This window comes from Aythya marila (genome assembly GCF_965140915.1).
Source record: "Aythya marila genome assembly, chromosome: 1".
Lineage (NCBI taxonomy): Eukaryota > Metazoa > Chordata > Aves > Anseriformes > Anatidae > Aythya > Aythya marila.
In genome coordinates, this window is record NC_139042.1 from 3,474,511 (window position 1) to 3,499,023 (window position 24,513).

Genomic DNA, 24,513 nt, shown 5'->3' on the forward strand with positions numbered 1-24,513 from the left:
AGGCCTTGGGACAGGTTGCCCAGGGAGGTGGGGGAGTCCCCGTCCCTGGGGGTGTTCAAGGAGAGGTTGGACGTGGTGCTTGGGGACAGGGTTTGGTGGGTGATACTGGTAGTAGGGGGACGGTTGGACCAGATGATCTTGGAGGGCTTTTCTGACCTTAATGATTCTGTGATCACAGCCTTCAATCTGCAGCAGTGGAGTCATCTCCATCTCTTGAAAACTGTCATCGAGGCAGCACCACTGCGAAGCTCTCTTCTCCCTCAGCAGGCAAAGCTCTTCAGGTTGGCACATCCATCAGCTGCAGCAGGGCAACGTGTCCAGAAAGACCCCCTGCAACTGTCAGCCTGCCACCATGGTTTGTAGCCTTCCCTGTCATCACTTTAAGGAGTTAATTACTCATGTGTGCAAACCCAGCATCTCACAAACACAAAGAGATTATTAGCAGAATTGGGTCTTCAGCTTTAGGATAGGATGGGATAGGATAGGATAGGATAGGATAGGGTAGGGTAGGGTAGGGTAGGGTAGGGTAGGGTAGGGTAGGGTAGGGTAGGGTAGGGTAGTTCAGTTGGAAGGGACCTTCAAAGATCAAGTCCAACTGCCCGACCACTTCAGGGCTACCCAAAAGTTATCCAAATCCTCTTGAACACTGAAAAACTTTTCCTGCAAAACACTGAACGTTTTTTCTTCTCTGGACTTTTCTAGTCCTAATCTTGGACAGCGAAGAGGCGAAGCAGCGTATTCTGGAAAAAGAAATCGTGTGAAGAAGCCAGCAGGAACGAGAGCATACTCAGCTCTTCTACGCTGAGCCTTTTGAGTGCTTTGGAAAGCTCCTCAGCCACTCCCACCCATTTTGGACTCTTAATTATGCAGATAGTTGTCATTCACACAGATAATCACCTTGACAGAAATCAGAGAGACTTCCACAGCGAGGTGAAATTTAAACATCGCTAGGACAGAGCGAATAAAACGCCAGCAGCAGTAGATGAGGAAACCATCTGCAAGTTCGTCATGCCAAGGAATTACTGAAGTGCTCATCTGGAAACCAAATCCTACAACTTGTCCACAAACCCAGATGAGACTGCAGCAGGCGGTGGGGTGAGCTGAGTTCATTTCTCCTCCAGCACGCCAACATGAGTTTCTCTCGTGTTGCAGACCACTCCTCCAGGAGCAAACAGGACAAACAGGGCTGGCTGTGTTTAGGGCCAGCGGAGAGAGGCAGGTTCCATCCCAGGGTGGTGAAGGATGCCTTAGGACACCCTGTGGGACTCATTACCCAAGGAAACCCATTTCTCTCCCCGGCACTGCCCGCTGCAGGGTGTCCGGTTCAGACTTCAGCATTTGCCCCAAGATGATCGGAATCACGCTCAGAGGCTGTTAAAAATACAAACGTAAGATGTTGGCATTTCATTTCCAGCGAGAAGATTCGGTTCGCAGCAATTTCTCACCGCCACGGGGACATGCAGTAGCTCAACTACAACCAGACACCGGGAAAAAAAAAAATGAATACTTAAATACTTAAATTAAAAAAAATATTGAATATTATATGCGTTTTTAGTGCTTCTCTGCAGGCAGGCGTGTAGTGGTTTTACACGTCTTGGCCTAATTAAACGAGCTCAGCTCATTAAGAATTCCCCACTGCAGTGTGAGGAAACCCGAGTGTTGTAGCACGAGGCAAACGCCGAGCTCCACCAGATCTTCCCCATCATCAGGGCAGAGAAAAGAAAACTCAATTTTGACCGAATCGGGATAAAACACGGGTTCTCCATTCCCGTGGCAAGGAGAGGCAGCGGCTTCACCACACAGCATGCTTGGCAGGTCGGGTTATTTCAATTTCTCTTTTTATTATGACAATTTACATGTCATATTTATATGAAAGAAATGACAGTAGATATTATAACAAAAAACATTATGAAAGAAAAGTTACACAATTAGGCCTGCGAGCTATAAAATGGCTTCAGGCCCAGCTTATACACAAAGAGTTCTGACCAGAGGACTGTAGTGAGACAACGCTGAACAATTCATTAACAAAAATATTGGCACCAGCCGTAACATTTTCATTCTTTTTTTTTTTTTTTTTTTTTTACTTCATTTACAAGGAATACAGTATTTAAACAGTTGTGTACTGCGAATCTAAAAACAGCAGCTGTTGTGAAACTGCAGCTAACCCTTCGAGCACTGAGGCCACCGTGACTTCTTCCATTTGGGAAAAGTTTTCATCGCGTGCTTGGCGTGCGGTATCAGCGGTGGGAAGGGGGGGGGAGGGAAGACAGTGCAAGCACCACCCGATTTATGTGCAACGAGAAGAACGCTTCCAGTTTTTGTGTTTTTTTTTTTTTTTTTTTTTTTTTTTTCAGCTCCCACACACGCGGCGTGCGTCCCCTCGGTCCTTTCCCTCTGCCGCGACCCGAGGGATCGGACAGCGAGGTTTGGGACTTGTGAAACTTGTGAAACTCTGCGAGGAGCTCGGTGGGACGTCACCGTGTCAGCTCGGCAGGGAAAGGAACCAAAACCGAGGCCAACAGTGACGGGATCGCTTTTAAGGAACCCAAGGTTTTCTTTGCCACCATGCAAACAGCCCGCAGGAGTAAGACAAAGCTGTATTTCATGCACGTATCTCTTAAATTTCCTAATAATCTTATTTTTTAAGAGACCTGTCTGGCAGTTCGGCTCTAATTCTCGCAGGAGGTTGGAGGATGATCCTACAAGCAAGTAACCCGGTCTGTGCTGTCAGCAAACACACCCAGCCTTTGTCCAGCAGCTCTCTAAAACCTCTGCGCTGCTTCAGACCCGTCGTACACGCCGACAGCAGCGACCTTCTGCCTTCCAAACACCACCTCGGGGCCACTGTGGGTGTTTTGGGGTGGGCTGTGCGACACAGGGAGGAACCAGCGACCCGGTTGGCGGTAAAAGCGAAGCATTTCAACACAATTAAAAGGGGGAGTACCATTTTAACGAGGAGAGCGTCGGGTTCTGTACAAGGTTTGAGAGTCCATATAAAGAGTATGAAACAGCAAACTAAACGAGGCGTGGAGTTATGATGGGATCTCCATCTCCACCACTAACTCAAGCAGTAGATTAATATCTATTAAGGACTTTTAATTGCTCTAACTACCAAATGGTGCACTGGTGACTAGGCCCTATGGTATTTTAGCAGGACTTTATCCCCTTGGTATCATTTCAGCCAGGTTCTGCCAGGCTGACCTACGCCTCAGCTGCGCGGGACACGAGACGAGGAGCGAACAACAAAGCAAACTGCATGGCCTCCGACCAGGGGCAGCCGCCGCGGGTCTCTGTGGACACATCCTAATTAATTTCTGCGGACCCATCCTAATTAATTTCTGCGGACCCATCCTAATTTCTGTAGACCCATCCTAATTCCCTCCGCATCCACGCTGCACTGGCGGAACAGTTCCCTCGAGGGAAGAGGCTGTGAGTGGATGATTTTTCTCTTGATTTGAAGGTCAGGGTGAGAAGAGGAGGGCGCCGGGATGAGTCTCTCAGCAGAGACCTTCTAGTCTTTAAAGGGCAAGTCGGAAGCAGATTTTGGGGCCTTTCTTGCAAATTGTGGGGGTTTGCGTCCCCGTTTTGCCGCTCCGCTCGCCTCCACCCATTCCCCACCTCCTGCTGCCGCTGGAAGAGCGCCCCGGCAGCAGGAGCAAGCGACTCGGTCTGCACCTGGGGAAGCGGTGAGACTGACTGTACACAAAGTGCTGCAAAGTGCACGAGTAAACCAACCCAAGGGCCAGAGCAGCTCCGCCCTTCGGTTTTCCTTAGGAACCTTTGGGGTTATCTGTAGCAATTGGAGATCTATCTGCAGACACAGCTGCCTTCCTTGAGCCTGTGTCCTCTCTAACTGCTATATTGTCCCCTCTCCTGCTCAGAAGCTCAGGGGCGGGGTGCCAGCATTTACAAAATGATAGTCGAAAACCCAAGTGGTAGGACTTCCTTTTAATTGCAGTTACATCTGGAGCCTTTACACCGCATAACTCGATTATAAAAACTTCTCATCTACTTTAGAGTGTTCTGTTCTCTCCTCCAGAAGCTGTACACAATCTTTTTTTTTTTTCTTTTTTAAGTGTCATACTAAGCAATATACATCTTTTGCAATATACAAAATAAGTTAAATTACTCTGAAGCGTTGGGACAATCAATTCCCAAGCACGCGTTTTTTTTTTTGCCGTTTGGAACTATCTCATTTAGTTACACCTAATCTAAAATAAGAGCTCGGTAAGTGATGCAGGTTTTCAGCAATGACAAGAAATCTTCAACACCCCAATTGCTGGGGGTCCAGCTTCAGAGATTGTTTTCAACTCAGAAACATTTCTGAAGCCAGAGCTTTCCATGAGGGCTCCGATTGGGTACCCAACTCTATAAAGCATCAAAAATGAGTCATTTAGATTTTTTCTTACATCGGTATATGCTGAAAAAAAAAATAAGTGTTGTTTCTGATGTATTTATTTCCTGTCTTACAGCATTCGAAGCGATCTAGTCCCTGCCCCACCTGTTACAGAAGGGGAGGAAGAAAAATAAGACAACCGGGAGACGCGGGCTTGATCCTGCACATCCTTATCTCTGACCACAGTCCTAAACGCTCCTACAGAGGCTTTAAATGCTCTAGGAATTGCAGAATTGTGCTCTTCTCACACGAATTGCTGGAGTTTCCCCCACCATATTCAACACGTTTCGTTTCCCAGAAAGTTACTGTGCTCAGGTCTTTGCTATTTTCTCTCTATACGTTAAAGGATTTGATATACCCAGTGAATTGGAAGCATGCTTCAAATGCAAACAGGTACCAGGGGTGTGCACGGCACATCACATCCACAGCACGAGCCTGTGAGCAGGCACTGCACATCGCCCAAACCCACCCTCAGCGCCTACCTAGCACGGTTTGACCTAGGTGACACAAATCTCTTGCTCAGATCGGGTCTGGGGGCTGGGATTACTGCCATCATTTCTTTAAATTGCTGGGTACAAAGTGAATTAAGAAAGTAGGTGCCACAAAAAAAAAAAAAAAAAATTCCTCGTTTACTTTTCATAAAAGAAGTTTGTGAAATACGCAAATTGAAGCAATGACTTGGAAGCTGAGACCAGGCCTTCCTACTGAAGAGCATCGAACACCAAGTTCTAAGCGCCTGAAAAGAGGTAAATAAGGGACACCTCAACAGAGAACTATTAAATCATTGAATGATTGCAGCATCCTGAGGCCAACGGAGTTCAAATGATGAATATTCAGATAAATTGGAACAAGTGCACCGCTACCATTCAGTTTCTCTTTTGGGAACACACATTTTTGCCTTGAGGTTCTTAGAGTAAGATCTCTCAAAGCGTTCAGACAGCGATTAGACATCAGGAGTGAGCAGACAACAAGTCCCCCCAGGTCTTTAGCTCTATGAAGAGTGACTGAGACATTTGAATCCAAAGAAATCTTGAAGGTGACCAATTTAGAAAAAAAAGCATCTGTTTCTCTCAAGTGCTGGTAGAACAGAGCGATCCTTTCATTAAAAACGTCAGGGAGATGCAGTTATTTTATAACAGAATTAGTATCTAGGAAGGCAAGCTATGGAAGAGCTCAGAGCTGGTTTGTTCAGCACTGATCTTCCTACAGAACTTCAACACCAACGGGTTTTTGGTAGCTTGGTGATGCTGTTTTCCATTTTTAAATCAAGGATATGCTCGGGTTTGGGAGATCTGATAATTAAAGACAGCAACAGCGGTGAAGTTTTAAGCTCTTAATTCTGGCAGCCTTCTGGCTCGGTTACCGCCCCGATTTCCTTACTGCGGGGCAGCCACGCCGCACGTTTTCTGTCTCAACCCCATGAGCTGTCTGTGGGATGACAACTCGCCATCGCGCCGCTTTGTGGCACACAACAACGCCCGCTCCCCAAGCATTTCCAGCTCCTTCCCCTCTCCAGGGCTACCTGAGGCTCAAACTTCAGACATTTAACCTCTGATCGCAGGACGAGGACAGAAGAGCACAAGGTGCAGACACCGAAACACCTGGGGGACGACCCCACACAACATAACGCAATGGCACGAACCCCGCGTGGCAGCCAGCTGGCCTCAGGCCTGGAAACAACTTCCCAAACAGATCGCACGTTTTTCAGCAAGCAGGAAGCCTCAGAAAGGAGAGAAAAGGTTAAGTTTTAAAGCGTTAGCCTTTCCAGGACGTTTTGGCAGATTTCACTCGCACAAACTCGCCTAAGGGAGAGCTCCGGATCCTGGGGGACGAAGCTCTCTCAGGTATCAAAGGTGGCTTCTGAGAAGACCGAAGAGTTGGCTTTCCTGGCGACCTACAGACAGTCAAACCTCGCGACACGTTGTCCTCTCACACTTATAAAACTTGGTGTTCCTGATTTAAGCTTCAGCTTCTGCTTTCTGGCCTCTCCTGCTTTTACACCGCTCCCTAACGCAGCGCTCCATTTTCTCCCGGTTGGTAAATTCGGTGGTTGAGCTCCTTGGTGTTTTCCCACACGCACAATTAGTTACTCACTAATTAGTTAACGTTTGGGCTGCCTCTAGAAGCAAGAACGTTCGCTACAGCACCCATCGGACACTAACAGGCTCCGCCTGGCAGCGGGACAGATTATGGCACTGCCAAAAGAGATGAGAAATCGCCGCTCGCACCGTGTGGCTGGACGGGAATCAGCCAGTTTGCACTGCAAATATTAGACCCGCTTAGCAATTATTAACATTAAAGAGTGGAAGCCATCTGTTCTTGCTTGTTTTAAAACACGAGTGCATTAGAAACGCAGAAGCTGCATTTGGGCATCGCCTAGGCAAAGACAAAGCCTTGGGAGCCCAAATTCTACAAAAGCTTTTAAAAATGTTCTGAACTTCTGTGGCTTTTCACTACCCTGTCTTGATGTCTGCTCATGAAAACTGTTAAGAATTGGTAAGGTGGGAAAATATTTCGTCTTAATGGCATTGAATTCGTTTAGAGAGCGATTTCTCCGGCCGAACTCGTGGAGAGGGAGGTGGGCAACAGAAAGAAGAGTCCCGAGGCCAGAAGGGAGGTGTTCGGGCCCGAGGTTTCCTAGAGAGGTATTTAGTAAAGGCCTAATGCCGGTTTCATCACAAGAAAACAGAAGTGCTCAATGACTGACTAGTAAATACAATACAATGGAAGGGAATCAGGTGGGGCAGGAAAGGAGAATTCACTCCTCAGTGGCAGCAGCAGTTTTGGTGCATCCATTGCCGGCAACGGACATAAACACCAGTCAAAAATCCAAATCTCAGAGCGAAAGGATTAATAGATGTGACCTTTTTGGATTTCAACGCTTGGCAGATCTGTCTGAGCTGTCTGGGAGCTACAACATGTACAAATGCTACAGCCTGCATCTTAATTCACAACGAAGAGAAAACTCAATGCTACCCAAAACAAATTTCAGCTCTGCTCTTTCTTATGTGCCCCATGATGTTTTTTTCTTTTGTAATATCCTTTTTTTGTTGTTTTTTGTGAATAAAAGCACATATCGCTTCACGCCCACTCAAAAGGTGACGAGATGTCTTGGAGTCAAGCGTTTTCTCTCAGAAACACTGCCTTCTTGAAATCAGTTGGTCACATGGCAATTATTAAAATGTATTTTAAGAAAATCCTAATGGCCAAAGGCCGACACTACATTCAAAACCTGCTAATACATCCAGGCAGATAAGTAAAATCAAAACAAAAAAACACACACAAACCCCAAAACAGAAAACCTCCAAAAGGAAAACTGTTCCATTTGTTTACTTCAATTTGAAGTAGATATTAAGGACATGAATGGACCAGTCACGGTTTATTGGAAAATCCCTCAATCCTTTGATGCGCTGTAATTCTGTGGGCAACGCAGTTTGTACAAACACATTTCGTTCACAATACTCCGACAGAAGGTGAAACGCGAGTGGCCAGGCAGCTACGGCAGGGTTCTTTTGTCTGTCAACGGTTGCAGCACGTCAGGATGCCTTCCAACTTACAGACTAACTTCGTATCAACGCGTCCTCCCTCTAGACACCGGGCATCGAAGATCGTCTGGCGGGCTCTGCGTGAGATCGCCTCGTGAATTCATCGCTAGCGTGTTTCGGCTGTCAAAAACTTCATTACAGTACACTTTACTGTACAAACACTTTAAAGGATGTTTATTAGGAAAGTCTGCAAGTCATAATGGATAGCAGAGTTCTTGTTTATGGTACCTTCTTGGCCTCTAGTAATTCTGTTTGCCTCCAGTATTAAAATCAAACTGCTTCCATGAAGGTGATTACTAAAATGAGCTATGGTATGTTAACCTACAACTCACAAAATGCGACAGTACAGACATTAATTTTGAGACTGTCTGTTAAGTTGTAATCTAAGTTGTGAACATTTAAATATAATATATATCTCATATGAAAAAGCTAAAGCACAAGTGCTTCTGCATCCCCCCACCCCGTGAGCCAAACCCACCCCAGTTCCGGTTTGGGCCCTGACCGATTTGGAATGCTTTCTTAGGCCACCCATTTCCACAAATTTGTATGCACTCAGGAAATATAAAGTCAAAAATATACAAATCTCTTGTTGTTATAAGGTTTTTGTGAGTGAAATTACCCAGGACCATGGACTTGGAAGGAGAAGGGGGGGAGGGGGGGAAGAGGGAATTTACAGCAATTCTTCTTCAAAGTTCAAAACTGGTCACTTCACAGAAAGACTGCAGGACTGGTGAAATTCTTGCTTCTAAAAAGTGATACTGTAGTGGAGAATTCTCTAGGAAAAATAAAACAGCTTTTAATAACTGGCCCGCTGGTATGAGCTACCGTGGAATAAATTAGCACAAAAATGGAAGTCTTATAACTGTTCACTGTTACAGACGTAATCAACAAGGTCAGTCACTCTCAAGAGTTCGTCTTCGTCTTCCTCCGGCCCTACCGCTTCCTGCCCGCTCCCCGTCCCGTTGGGCGCCAGGCTGGCGCTGGCCGTGCTGTCCTTGGGGGCCTGGGTCTTCTCACCGGGTTTGCCGATCAAGTTCTCAATGGTTTTACCTGGGCTCTGTCCGTTGGTGGAAGGCAAGTCCACCAGGCTGTAGTCCAAAGGGCTCTCCACTTTCCCTACGTTCTCGAAGTCGTCTTCTTCGTCGCTTTCTATCCGGTAGCAGTGCTTCTTGGCGTTGTCTTGGGGAGCCTGGGGTGCCGGCAGCTTGCTGGCAGGCGCGGGGTTCTCCGCGGCGGCGTTGGCGGCGTTCTCGCCGGTGTCTTCGTCGTCCGTTTCGATCCGGTTCAGCCGTTTGCGGACCGGCCTCTCCTCGTCTTCCTCATCCTCTCCTTCCTCCTCGGAGTAGTCGTCCGTGCTCCGCCGCCGTTTTCGAATCAAGCGCTTGGACTCCTTCGTGGAATCGTCGTCTTCCGAGTTCTTGGACGTGTAGCTCTCTGCAACGAGCAGCAGACTTAAAGCCATTAGCAAAGGGGGGCACGCACAACAGCCAACGCGTTCCTGTCCTCTCATCTTTCACCCTCAACCGAAAGCCACCCCTCTCTCACCACGCACATCCAGGCTCCTTCCTCAGTCCCCAGCCACAGCACAATGCGTGCTTGCTTTTAAATTTTAAAGAAATAAACGAGCTGTGGCTGTTCTGTTTCGGGTCTGAGAAGTACCAGAGGCTCTGGAGGCCGGTGTAAACACCCCTGGGTGGTAACTGCATGACACACAATTTCATCCCTATCCCACGACACCTATTTTACACCCTTCCAGAAACTGAGGGCCCAAATAACGACTGCACTATCTTCAAAATATATATAAAAAAATATATATCCTTGCATACAGCTATACTACCCCCGTACACAACTTCTTTCCAAGTATATGAACACCGCTTAAATGTCCCCAGAAGGTTGCTGCCCTTTAACAAGAGGCCTTTTTGTGGCAAACTGGGCTTTCGTGCAGGACAGACCCCGTCAGGCAGGCCCTGTTTGAAGTCACGATGCAGGCAGCAAGACCCTCGGCCACCAAAGACCCGACAGATTTTTAGCAGGCAGCCTGCACATCCAGTTTCTGAGGGCAGACTGCGTATCGAGGATCGAGTTTTCAGGGCTTTACGTCCTTGTTTCCCTTCAGGGAAGAGGATCCTACTCCAGGCTGTAAACTCGGGCCAGCACTTCCCAAACTTACCTACAAGTCAGAGGCCTGCAGAGATTTTCTGAGCAGCCCTGGCATCCGCTGCACCCCGCAGGGCTCGGCGTCTCTGGGAAGCTGTCTCATGAGCAGGGCGTCCAGAACATAAAGGCCCCAAAGCCAGTGGTTGTTTTTGTGAGAGATAATAGGGCAGCTCAATGCACGCCAGGTGCTCACGGTGTGACAGATATTAGTGGGATCAGGCTTCCTCTGTGACAGCACCCGGTGAGACACCTGCCCCTAGCACAGCACCTTCGACCAGGACGTCGAGTAGGGACTGAAAAAGGCTGAGCTGCCAGGGAGAAATGTAGGGTGGCACAAATACAAGCGGTAACAGCCTTTGTCTCACAAAAGGGAATCTTTAAAGACTCAGAGGAGGATGTTTTGTGACCTCTTGGTGGAAAAGTGGCCAAATAGTTACACTAATGATAGTGTCAGCATCCCAGCAGTCCTTGCCAGGCATGGAAAACCACACCTGGAAGGCAGGAGTGGGGCAGCAAAGGCTTTGAGAAGTAACTGTAACAGCGTGTCACAGAGGAATGTTTCAGAAGGAAACAGTTTCTGAGAAACATCAAGGAACTCTAGCAAGAAAATTCTCTGGGCACCTCAGAATTACACCGAGTTTTCTCCTCGGGCTAACGCTGACGTACAGCAGCTCCTGCAATCATGGACTGCTCATTTTTACCTTCGCTGTCCGAAGTGGAGAGCCTGCGTTTATGAACTCTTCTCAACTCCTTTCCATATCGGACGCTTTTCTGGGAGCCGTCGCTTTCCGAATCTTCCTTGTAGTTAACTTGTCTCTTCTGATTCCGCCTTGATCTTCTCCTCCTGGTTTCCAGGTAATCGTCGTCGCTGTAATCCGTGTAATCGCCGCTCTCTGTGCAGAAGGAAACAGCCAGGTCCATTAAAGCAAAACTCGACTATTTGGAGAAGCTTTAGAGCAACATTAATAAAATCACGCACTCTTCCAGCACGGGAGAGTCTCAGCCAGCACGCCTCATCACCCTGACCTGTTCCAGCCTCACGCATCAGTTCCCCTTTCACTGTCAGAGCAAAATTGCTTGCTTTGAAAATCTCCTCGCAAACCTTTCTCCATCAAACTCCTCCAGAACAGCTCTGCTCACTGTGCTTTTGTTCCCTCTACTGGTGCCAAAGCTGCCTCCTCTACAGTTCCTGCCGGCTGAAACAACCTGAGCGAATCCGAGTGACGACACACACATTACTGCTTCCACTGGAAAATCCTTCCTGGTTTGTACATTTAAATTCAGTGCTCTCTACTCAAATCATTTTCAAAATAAGCAGACGAAGAGAAGAAAAAAAACAATGACACGGTGAGAATCCAGGTAAAATTTGACTTTGAAATATTAAATCGTTAACAAAAATCAGGCTTAAAAGTTTGCTTACAACAGAAGCTGCAGAGAAGAATCTTGCAGCTATTCCCAGTTCTTCCTGCCCCAGACTACTGCACCTACTGTCTCTAAGAACTAAATTTAAATTTTCAGTACTTGACGATAGTTTTACAACAACTTTTGCTGCTTTTTCACTGAGCTGTGCCAGAGTAATTATCCTGAGGTCACGGCACATTTCTACATGGGTCACAAAACGTTCTTAAGTTACCAACATCACTCACAGGTCAACGTAGCAATTCCCTTTACCTCCTAAAATGTTAGGGAAAGGATCAGGGCAAGTCGGCACAAACAACCACCTTCAGAAAAAAATCTCCATCACTGGAGACTGAAAACAAAGCCATTCACGGAGCACATTACTTCTTTAGATCAAAATAGGGTTAAGGCAGAATCCTGAGGGACAGTAACAAGGGTAAAGAAAAACACAGTTAGATGTAGAAGGAATGATATTAGAAGCAGGCTCTACCTACAGCTTTTTGACACAAAAGAAAGAAAACTGTATTTGTATTCAGTCTCCTCTTTCTTCTCTTTTTTTTTTAAACAGGGTGCTTTGGATGGTACATTACGGAGTGCTGATTTTCTCACAGGTATGTGTCCACAAGCAAACAAATAGATATGCTCACAGGCATTACGAAGTAGATGATCAGTCTCTTTAGATCCTCCAGCTTCTGCAAATATCTTCATTAATAACAGCTTACATTTGGGACAGGGAGACAGCAAGTGGATGCAGCTGTCTTAATCTGCCCATGCATTAACCCTCCTTTTGGATACCAGTACTTCAAAGCCGCTGACTCCAACAACAATTTAACACCCCAAAGTACTCACTAGCTTAAATTCACAATAAAATTAGTGAAGGTGATTATATATCTGGCACTTTCTAGTACTGGATCTCCAACGAAGCAGAAACACAGAGGGCGGTCTTCAGAGAACGACGCAAATCACCCAAAGGTGTGCATGTTGTACAGGTATTATTCACATGCTTTAAATTGTGCAAACAGAACCTGAACTGCCTGAAGGACAAGTAGAATGAGTGAATTATTAGGCGTGACAAAGGCTTTAGTTACTACAGATGAGAGAGGATAAATGCAGAAGAGACAGATTCGAGGTGTTAGGGTCTGCTTTCATGCCTGCCGGGGATCACAGCATGCCATACAATGGCTCCCTGCAGCTGAAGGAATTATTTGTCCATACAAAGGGAGGGAAAATGTTTCCTTCAGAAGAAGCTTTTTCAATTTATCCAGAAGGTCTTCAAACAGATGTAAAGAAATATATTTTTGTCTCCATCCTCTGTTTTCCCTGCAATCATGATCCAAACAGGAAGGTACGGGATAGCTGAAGCTGTACACAAAGGACATACTGTGACAGAAGCATCCATTTAAATACATATTTATTTAAGTGCCAAGAAGCCAGTACTCTGGAATCGTTTCCTTCAGAATAGTCGCAGCAGAACAAGCAGCAAGCTGCTTTACAGACAGGAAGCAAAGATGACATGTGACTTGACCAAAGCAACCAACACCATTAATGTCAAAGTCATGACAGGAAACTTGAGACTTCCACTCCTCCTCTCTCCAGTACGAAGTATTTAATGCTTTTGGAGGACTACTGATACTCACCAGATTCTCTGCTTGAATTCTCTTCAGAATCTTCCTCTTCATCATCTTCAGAATATTTTTTCTTGACTGTTTTCCTTCGTAACCGCCGGCTTTGCCTCATGGGCCTGGAGAGGTGTCGCCGGGATATGCGGGCGCAGAACTCGGAATCGCTGTCCTCGTTCGATGGCGGGTCGTCTTCGCTTTCATCCAGATTTTCCTCCGATATAACAAACTCGTCCTGAGATCTGTTCAGAGAGAGACCACAGACAACAGAGAGATCTGAAACAAAGCATCAAAACGTGACCTCCATTTTATGAGCAAGTAATAAATGCAAAGCAAGTGCTGTCTTTAATAAACGTGCACAAATCTTACAGAAATAACGTGTACTAAAGAGCCAGAGAGAGCAAACTGCTGTCTCTGGAGTTAAATTTCAGTTTTCTACTGGGGAGACAGCTTTACAGGGCGTGAGATTATGCAGCAGATCAGAACAGCAGGTGACTATGAACGCTACAGCAAACCGAGACTGCATTTGGCCGCCAGCTGAATGTAAATTCCAGTACAACATTCCGAAGGCGTTCAGCGGGGATCTGATTTGAAAATGCATGAGAACACTTTAACAGACCGACGTGCTATTAATTCCGTGAGATTTCCAAAAGCTACATTGACTGACTGGAAATTTTCAGCACATTTTGCTTAACTATTCGGGATGCCATTGAAAACTTCTCATCACATAAAAAGAAAAAGCTCAAGAGATATTTGCATCCATCTTGGTTATCCATAAATTTAGTAAATTGACCATATGACTGGTGTAAAACTTTAACAGTTGATGGTAAAGAGGCTAAACCTCCGTTATGGTTCTCCACTGAGGCATAAAGGAAATCTAAAATTATTAATAATCATTTAACTTTAGGAATTTCCCAGTCTGAAAGATGAGAAACTCCAGGGAAAAAGAACTTCACTCAGCTAAAGCAGTATTAATTCAGTGTTGAAATCTTCACATAATTGTTTTCTATAATATAAACCTCTTGACTGTGTTCAAACTCTACCTTTTAGAAAACAAAAATCAAGAACTGATTTCGGAACTCACGTGTCAGGGTGGAGAATTTCACTCCTCTGATTTCTAAATGGCAATCACGCCAAATGAAAATCCCACAAAATACGACATTTTCAAAAGGAAAGAGCCTGCCTCGTTTTAGCTACATCTTTGTTAAGGACACGGTTTCCTTAAAATGCAGGTTGGATGATTGCAGCAAATAGATTTGGAGTGCAGTTTTTCCAGCACAATTATGTTCTACTAGGCCAGGAGTACTTTTTGCTCCTGGCCTAGTGGAGTACACACACCCCTAATGACCATTTTAGGGGCACTGCAAAGTCACAGAAACCTGTAGCAGCCAGGGATTGGAAGCTAAACTGCAGACCTACCCATCGCTGATCTTAAATTCATCCTCGCTCTCCTCCTCATCCAGGTTACTGTCACTATCCAGGTCGTTTAGTCGCCGTCGTTTCTTGCGCCGTGCTGCAGCAGCCCTTTGTGGTCGCTTGTTTTCTTTCCTTTCTTCCTCTAGGATTGTGGAGATGTCTTTCCCACGGTGACCTGTGATATTAGACATGTCTTTGCCTCTGCCAATGCCTGAATTTAGTGAGAACAAAGGGAAAATAAGAACAAGTTTATTTGTATTTAACTTTACACGCATCTTTCTTCCACATCTCTAGCTTCAGCTTATTTTCTGTAATACAGAATAATTTTTGTCATGCAAGGCACTGGCTGGGGTCTTGTTCCTGACACACACAGCCCCAGCTGTGGTCACTTGGAAATACTGAAGTCAACCTGGAAGACAGCAGCTAAATGTCAGCATTCTGATACATAACCACAATCCACATCATTCCCAATATGAGTGCTTTTTGTGGGGGGCAGATATCAAAAAATAACCCAAGTTTTACAGGTGTCAAATGCCAACAGCACTAGCTACCACTCCATTCAGAAACTCAAAACTTAACATATGAATTTTAAAAGGTTTCTTTAAAAATTTTAATTAATGAATTTTAAATGAATCATTTTTTTAAAAATGAATTTTAAAAGCTTTTCACTGTATTCATATATCAAAACATGAACACACTGAATTTAACTACCAAGACCAAATACTTTTTGGCATCTTTTGGCAGCCTGGAATGGCCATTTCCAAGGGAAGTTAATTAGTTTGACTCTAAAAGTATGGTAGTAAAAACTGTTAATTATGTTGTTTTAAGGGAGAGGATTGTATTTGTTGCCTATCATATCAAAAGAAATCTGGACTTAATCATCTTGCCCCGCTGCAATGAAAACCAAATAAAGTCAGAAACATACCTCCTCCATCAGCTTCCTTGATATCATCTTCAATTGCCTCATCAATTGCCTCATCAAATTCATCAAACCTAAAAGTAACATCTTTCATTTATGACTTTATTTGATATTAAGAAAACATACCTCCAAATCTAACACTGCTTTAAGAAATCACACTGCACGGGTAGGGGGCTGGATATATAACAAAATAACAGACAACGGGCTGGATATATGATGAAATAGCAAAATTTTAAAAGGTGTATTTATTATTTTGATGTGCTAGCAGAGTATTTCTCATTGCCAGGGCGTATTACTATTGATTTATACAAACAGAAACCCACCTTCATTTTACATGACAGGATTCAGCAATATATAATTCCAACATTATTTTAAATGGTATCAGTGGCATTTTTCAAGCAGAAGACTAGTTTTTCACACCTTTTATCTGGATGACATATACACTGAAAATTGGCAAAATAGATTTGCTGAAAAGCACCTGAAAAGTATAATTATGTACCCTAATTTTTCCTTGAAAACTTATTTCAAATAGCTTCTTTTCTCCTCTTTAAAGCTGACAGTAATTACGTCTTATAGATCTGCAACATTCTAAGCTGAACAGATAAAATATACCACGCAGACTTCATAATTATGTACAAATAGACCTAACGTAATGTTATACAATGAAATAGGAAAACCAAAAGCAAAATACTGGAGTACACTTCTGTAAAACTGCACAAATCCCTACAAACTGAGGAACTCATTTAAAGGGAATGGCAAATGGAGGAGAAAGGATCCAGCCCTTTTACATGGAAGATGACGTCTTTGCTTTGTTTTTTCAGTTCTGAACTCAAATCTTGCAACAAAAGACTGTTACCTGAATTGCCAAAACGATGCCTTCAGATGCAAAAAGTAGAGATTTTATTAATTATAGAGAAAAAACATTTTGTTTAGATTATTTTTTCTTCTAATCATTTTTTAATAGAAATGACTAGTGACTGGACAATACTTCCATAAAAAATTCACTTGCCAGTCACTAAAGATTACAGCTATGTTTATCTCAGTCCTCCATTGAGAACTCTGTCAGAACAAGATGAAAATAAATCTGGCAATTACTCTGTGTTCCAACAGTAACCATAAAGCTCTTCTTTAAAAATAACATGATTGATTTCTGGCCTCTCTGTACATCTAAGAAGAACCTTATGTCATGTTCAAGGCAGCTCTACACGGTAAGAAACTAACTCTGAAATTATTCCATCAATAAGATTTATTCCACATCACCCAAACGCTGTTTTCCCTCTGCAGCACTAAAGACACCCTCTTTAAATAGTGAGGAATCACTTAATGCTTTCAAAACACTGCTAACAAACAACCTGAAATCAAACGTGAGCTGATAACTGCTTGTCCGTTAGGTGTAATGGGACATTATTCCTTCTGCTGCTGCTTTATTTGTGAGGCAGATATTCGCTAACCTGCTCAGGAGAGGAAGACACAGATGACTCATGGCACAAAGGAATTAACCTGTCTTTGGAGAAGCAGAATGCTACACGATACAGATTTGTCTGCGAGCGGAATGAGACATTTAGCATTTATTTTCCCACTCTGAGGGAAAAGCATACACAATTCTCACTGCCACCGGTCGGACTTCACTGCAGGCACATCAATCTGAAGTGACACCCTGACATGTGTAATATTTCCACCAGCTCTAAGTTATCTGTACCACGGAGTCCGTCGGAAAGGCTGTCATTTTCTATCAGAAGATTGATTTTCAAGAGCCACGTTATATTAAACTTTATTTCAAATACAATTTACTGTCTTTGTACCATGTGTGCCCTGCTGAAGTCATGCCAGGTATCCTACAGGCACAGTTTTTTCCTCCTGGTCGGCTGCTGCCTGACCTGTCACACAGCAGCAATTCTATGTAATCGTGCCCATGGCATAATGTTCCTTACAGAAATACCTGATTTTGCAAACCAGCAATGACATTTCTGTTAATGTGGCTTCTGCTGCTGATTTTAAAAGCTACTGAAATGCAACAGCTAAGTGAGGTCAGGCTGAGTTTTCTGAACAGGCTGGAAAACTCACCAGACACAAAGGCTATGCCTCTCGTCAACCAGGCTGAGCTTAATCATGGTTATTGCTGGAAGGTTTTGAAAGTTGTAATGTTCTAATTTTTTATGATAAAGGTCTACACAGAACAAGTACTGTGGGAAAGGCAAGATTTTTTTTTTTCTTTATATTCTTAATGCAGCTGGGACAAAAAGCACGAGCTCTCAGGCAACCAACCACGTCCTTCTCTAATCCCCTGGGGAGGATACTGGGCATATCTCAGGGTATTTAGAAAACAGTTTATAAAACACTCTGACAATACACGGAGAACAAAAGATAACATGAAGATTGTGCTGAATTTTGGAAACCTTAGTGGCCTGTTCTACTTTTACTTTCAGAATGCAGAGTCTAAATGCCTTGGATTTTTAATTTACCAATTGCATTTTTATCATCACAATTACTCTGCAGAGTTGTTCTCTTCTAATTGCACATTAAGTTTTGTGCCCCTTTTGTGTAAAGTAGCAGTAAAGGGGCACAAAAGAGGGAGAGGAATTTCAGGCCTTCACACAGAACGTAAGTTTCTCTTTCAAGAGAAAGGAGGGGCATAACTGGGCTGCTTTAACTTGCTGCAGAAACTGCAGTAACACCAAAATCTCCTCCAGTATTCCCGAGCAAAGAAAGTACCGTGTGCATTTTACATCTTTTATGCATCTGCCCTTCACTATGCTATAAAAATACATCAAGCATAAGCAGCATTCAGAGAAAGAACAAAGACACTTTAATTTGGTTGCTCTTTTAACTATAAACTTCTGCTTGAGAAGCTGTGGGTTGCTTGAGAAAGAACATGACAATGACTTTTTGTGTTGTTTTACAAGCTATTTAAACAAGCTGCCTACCTGTAGCTTATGCATTTCCGGGTTCTGGTAGACCTCCTTTCAAGTAGCTTTGATTTGGGCTTTTTGGAATCTTTCTTTTTTTCTTCCTGACCTTCAGGTATTTCTGGCTCCTGTTCACATAAGACAGAGTGTCAAAACGTTTTCTCTTCCCTCCCTCGCTCCAGACTTATTACGACTGAACTCCTGCTGAGCAGATTTTTATGTAATACAGAAAGTTTGTGTGTCCAACACAACACATTTTGATTTCCAATGCAACGACTCGTTACAGTGCAGATTTCATGGGATCGCTGGCTGACAGTGCCCTTCCTGACAGCCTAATTCAGGTTCTTGTATCACTGCGTTTACACTGCAACACTCAGGTGATCCTCTCAGGACTTGTAAGCAGCAGCTAAACACGCTGTTGCTCGTATAAATCTCTACCTACTAAGCACAGGGACTCTGCATCCGTGCCCCCGCACTGGTCTCTGCCTCCAGACAGCTAACGGCACGGGTGCTTTGCTCAGGGGCTCTCCTTGGTCTAAGCCATCACAAATGCCTTTACTTGGTGCAGTTTCAATGAAATTTCAATGAAATTCCACGCAGTTTAAATTTAAGACGCTGTTTCCAAGTTATTAAGTTAAACAAACAAATAAAATCTGTCCCTGGGCAGATATTTTTAAAAATATTTTTTAAAGACTTGCTCTCAGCCAGAGAGTCTTTTGCAGGTTTGTAAAATCTGTTGTCACGTGTCTGATATCCACAGACACACGGAGAAAATTAGCTTTACTACAGCCAGAGTGGAAAGTTTGTGTTTAAAACAAACTGCAGTTTCATTTTCAACTTTAAAGCAAGGAACATGTTATATAATTTTGGATAAAGGCATTTGGCTATGACATGAAGAAATTCACTTTAAAATGTATTCAAGAAGCGAAAAAAGGGCAATCACCACATAAATAAAAATATTTTTCCTATTCTGCAAAGGGAAACCATGCACAAGCTCTGTTAACAGAACACTAAATGCCTATAGTTTTTCAACAAACTTCAATATGAACTTGCTGTAGGCAAAGGAACTGCATAACCTCGCTCCCCACAGGCCAGAACCACTCATTTCTCTCCATGAGCCCTAAAGGCTACAGCAATTAGCTTAGAGATGACTGGACAGCAGACAGCAGAGTTAATTGCACTGAATCCCACCTTTACAACTGGCAGGATGGCAGAGCACTCTACTCAACACCCAAGTGTAAGGCAATTCTGTGATCTTTACCGACAGAGGACTCTGTGTAGCACCAGGTGGCTCTAATAAGCAAGAGAAAGCTTCCTTGGCTTCAAATTCACCCTCAGTCTAAAATGAAGGCCACCGAATTATTTCTGTCCTGAATATTTGTTGATTTTTCTTTCCAAGCTGCTAGTAGCTCTCTGAACAAAACACTGAGAAAGAATAAAGAATACTGCAACGTAGATGCAGTGACCTACCTGCGGTGGGATGATGTTCTCAATACTGATGCCCACGTACACCAACCGCTCTTTTCTTTAGGAGAGAAAAAAAGAACGTAAGTTTACAGAAAGATCGCAGGTATCTAAAATAATGCTGCAATTAGCACCATTTGAAGCTACTACTATCACTTACAGAAGCATCCAAAGAAGGTGTTCCAACTGAAAACCGTTATTATAGCTGGAATCTAAATACTAAAATATCTAAATATCTAAATACTAAATCGAAATACTAAATACTAAAATCTAAATACTAAATCTAAGTACCTAAATACTAAATCTCATGTGATTACATTTTCCTGTATGCATAATATAAGTGATTTCCAAAGAGTTCTCACAAACAACAATATTTGAAGATTGCAAGCACCCCAGAAATGACTGAATTCGGATACAAAAAGCAATTAAAAAACCAGCTGAAAAACCCTAATGTTGTGACACTACCAAATCCATAACCACCACTGATCTTGGAGGCACTGGAAGATAAAATGGGAATTTAAAATCACACTGAACTGGAAGAATGAGATGAAGACGGGGTGCAATTCCAAAAGGACAAGTGCCGGGAGAGAGAACAGTGCTCAAATATAGGAAAAACGACTGTAAGGAGAAGGAGGCTGTCCTTCTGGACCGCAGTAGGTAAGAGGATTAAATCAAAGTGAGTAAAATTGAGTTTTGGGGACAGCAGCAAGCTTAGCTTGCCTCTGAGCATCTTCTGAATTGCTTTGGGCACAAGTCTGGTGCCTGGCCTCTGCTTGCTGTTCCAGCCACAGCAGGAGCTGCCTCCAGTATCCCAGCACCTCACCGACAGCACGAGGTGCTGAACCCAGCTATCAAAGAGCAGTCTGTCGCCTTCTTCTATGAAAACAAGGGATAGTTTGGATAAGTGAAGATAGCAAAGAAAGCTATACTGAGCAGCTGTACTGAGCCCGTGTCCTGGAGTCGCACCAGGATGCATCAGGTGCACAAGGACACAAAGGTATAAGGTGCATATTAATCTGAGATGCCTTTACTTCATTATGTTATGCACATGCTTACAGGCTTCTATGTGTAAAAAATTGGTTTCTAAAACTGTGATTAGCTTATAAACAATCTAAGTAAATTTTACAATAGCCTTCTGACCAGCCTCCTGCATTTTTATCCCAATAACCTTCTGAAGAATGGTCTGCTGAAAGAATTTAGCAGAACATTCTTAAATGACACAAACTGGTATAGTTCCTGAAGTCATACTGACAGAAAGCAGAAATGTTTTACAGGCAAAAAGACCATGAGCTTTGACAACTCTGTATCATTAGATCTAAACTGAAAACTCAGGCTCTGTATTAAAGTAATTGTTTGTGTCTCCTATCATTAGCTTCCAAAAATGAGAGCTCAAAAGAAATTGTCTTCGTCCACCTGAGAGCCATGAGATTGTTTGGATGACAGGAATTTTCTCATAGTCTGTGCAAAGTCACCGTGCTCTTACAAATGAGTTTAAACAGCATCTTAAGGCAAGGAACGCAACTCCTAAAATCAGAAAATTGATTTTATGGTCTCCATTTCTTGTTTTTTGTAGTGCAAAACATCAAGAGATGGGAGAGATGAAGAAAATTCAACTGGTTTTAAATGTGATCAGTGAGGCTTTGGGGATCTGCTTTACCTCCCCTGGCTTAGGTACACACTGTTTAAGAAATTAGCAAATAAAACCAGCCAGTCCTGCCAAGGTAAAGGTCTTAAAACAAATCACACCATAAAGTATCAAAGCTTTCATTACTAGGATGCAGCACCCAGAAGCTCAACATTTTAACCGGTGGTTTAAACATTTTAACCAACAGCTTTGGCACTGAGGGTGCAGATAAGCACTGACTGGTTACAAACACTTCCCAGAAGAATCCAGAAAACATCTCTCAAGTGAACAGCAGCAAAAATTTCTAAAGGGAAGAAAAAAGAGGGCAGGAAAGGAAGTGCTCCACCTGATTTGAGTGGAAAAAGTAGAGAAGTATTTTCCAGAGGGAATTTCTATCAAGTCTGGGAGTCTCTGACTTGAACTAAAAGGGGCATCCATAACAGCTTGTGATAGGACATGATTATCGAAGTGTGCGTGAGACACCTGAAATTCAGCCAGGCTGTTGTGGTGACATCTTGAATTCACAAACAGAAGGAAAACAAAGGTATGGCTTTGATCTACATCTTTGTCAGTCGTCATGAAGCTGGAAGTTTTCATAAAAAATCCGTGACGTGGCTTTTGGGGGCTGTGTGAGGATACAGCTGAACAGCTGAAGCAGTTTCAAGGGGATTCTTGAGAAGCAGAGAAAAACCAAAGCACAACGGTGTCGCTAGTCCAAACAGCACGGTAACAACCCTGGTTCAAAGAGTCGATGACGTGTGTGTGCCCATGAGTAATTGTTCTTCTCCTTCCCAAAAAGGCAGAGAGGAGATACTGTCATGTTACAGAAATATTACATTAAAATATTTCTGTGCCCTAAACAACCTACTTCAATTTATACACCAACCTGTAGTAAAAAAGGCCAGTATTTCTTCTTCCCATTGTAATTCTTGCTCTCTTCAGCCTTTTTACCTTAGTTTCCTAAAATACACCGCCACTAAGTTGAAGGACTTCAATATTCAACAACTGTATCATGAAATCCTTTACAGCCCAAATTCATTTCTCTCTTTTTAAAAGACTTAAGGGAAAAAAATGAAGGTTCTTACGGTGTACAACAGAAAACATTAGGTTAATTTGATGAGGTATGAGCATCAGATTGCAAAAGGGCTGTTAAACAGCTGTTTCAGCTCCTGAAAAGTGCTATGATACCGATTGTACGCTCCCCTGTAACAGTCAGAAGGCCGTACTCTCATGCAACACCAGTGATTTCAAGGAAGGAAGACAGACTGGAAAAAAACCTGGCATTCCAAGTAATGGTTGCCAGCAGAATATTTACCAAAGTAGGTCCAAAAATATTGTTCACCAGCAACGAGGCTTCCCACCACAAAGCAGAGCAGCAGACACAGTTCCTCTGTGTCCCATACTCCTGCACAGATGGAGTAAGCTGAGCTCACTCGTAAAAATAGCTAATTGCTTCATTCCCAAAGCTACAAATTCGCTAGAATTGGCAAGCCGAGGGTAATTTTACCACAGTGGGATCTAAATCCACTCTGAGCAGAAGCGAGGAACAGTTGGTACCTGATCTGTCACTCTCCTTGGTGGTGCTGCAGTGATAACAAACGGATCTGAAGGAAGCTGAAGGCAGCCAGGGATTGTGCTCCACTCCTGAGCACCAAATCACTACACCCCGTGTGGTATTACTGCGGGTGCTAGAATTACGAGCCTGCCCCACTGCTGTCTTTACAGGGGTCTCACCTTCAGGTGAATTGTGCCTCTTAATGTACAGTTCATGCAAAGTTGTGTTTAATAATGCATGCAGATGGTATTAAACGTTGCAGAGCACTCAGTGTATGCCCTAAAGCAGTCTGTTATGCAGCTTGTGTCTCACGTCCCTCATTTTCAGGTCTGAGACATGCAGATAGCTATGGCAAGCCATACTTGTCCTCAGACACCTTGGCTCATTACTGGACTTCTCCTGTCTTGCAAGCTCTCCTGGCGCTGCACCACCAAAACCTCTGTCACCAGTGGGAAGGCAAAACTGGTGTCACCACTTTCCAGTTTCTTTTAGCCCTTCCTCCCCAGTCCCGGGTTCGTTAATGCACGTTGAAGGAGTGGTACCTGCGCTCTGCACGCTCCTTCTTTTTTAAGACAACATCCAGATCTTGCAATTGTTCTTCTAGCTTCTCACAGAGTAATTTCTAAGGGAATGAAACACAGCATTAGTTTCTTTCGTAACCATTTTGGTCTCCTGTTCAGACCCTTCATTCATTATTTCTGTATTTGTCAAACTGCTATCTGGAGGAAGGGTGAATGCTTCTACACTGGAGGCTTTTTGATGAACAAAGCTTAAAGACTGTCTTCCTAAAGCATGTGTGTGCTCTGGCATGAATGTCTTTAGAGAAGCATCCTCCCAGTAACTGGAATTTACTGTAGGAAGCAATGCACCTAAAGCAAGTACTAAAGATGTTTAACATAAACACACTTCTGTATTAGTATCACATTTTTCTTGGTGTTTATAACGTAGCCTCAGAGAAACCTAAAGATTTCAGACATACGTCATATGCACACATGAAGCTGAGTGTGCAAAGAGTGATTCTGTTTGTCACTGAACCTCTGGACAGCACACAGAAGTCTATGGAAAAAAAAAAAAAGTAGGGGCTACAGGAAAAAAAAGTCTACAGAGAAAAAAAGATAGGGGCACATTTCAGCATCACTTTCTCACCAATTATTCCATATTGCATTTAATAAGCAAGGAGCCGTATGTAAAAATGACTTTTTATAGACAAATTGTGCCTTGTTTCATGATCACGGCCTTATTGAGCTATCTCCAAGGATGATATTTCACTCTTGCACAAATTTGGTATTTTTCTTTTTAAAAAATACCAAGCAGCAACAAAGCAAGGGGATGTTTTAACTGCAAGCTGCAATACGAAATTGTGTAAGGAAAACTTTCTTACTATTCAAGATCATAACTAGTCAAACAAAAACACTTCTCAGAAGAGAACTGACAAATTGACGCGTGATACAGCCATATCATGCCATGGCTGGCATTGCTTTTTGCACAGCAACAGCCCTTCTGGCAAAGGATTT

General features: G+C 43.5%; 1 protein-coding gene across 3 annotated transcripts in view; it reads right to left on the minus strand.

Moving 5' to 3' along the window:
• Nucleotides 1-2,060: 2,060 nt before the first annotated feature.
• RSF1 (remodeling and spacing factor 1) overlaps nucleotides 2,061-24,513 on the minus strand; it is a 55,840-nt gene continuing 33,387 nt past the window's right edge. For all 3 annotated transcript variants that reach the window (XM_082778732.1, XM_082778733.1, XM_082778734.1), the window contains 8 exons: nucleotides 23,542-23,621; nucleotides 19,827-19,881; nucleotides 18,375-18,484; nucleotides 15,457-15,524; nucleotides 14,535-14,742; nucleotides 13,134-13,357; nucleotides 10,800-10,991; nucleotides 2,061-9,375 (listed from right to left, as the gene is read on the minus strand). In XM_082778732.1, the coding sequence (XP_082634858.1) occupies nucleotides 8,798-9,375; nucleotides 10,800-10,991; nucleotides 13,134-13,357; nucleotides 14,535-14,742; nucleotides 15,457-15,524; nucleotides 18,375-18,484; nucleotides 19,827-19,881; nucleotides 23,542-23,621 (1,515 nt within the window). In that variant the 3' untranslated portion in view covers nucleotides 2,061-8,797. The remainder of the gene's footprint in view (nucleotides 9,376-10,799; nucleotides 10,992-13,133; nucleotides 13,358-14,534; nucleotides 14,743-15,456; nucleotides 15,525-18,374; nucleotides 18,485-19,826; nucleotides 19,882-23,541; nucleotides 23,622-24,513) is intronic.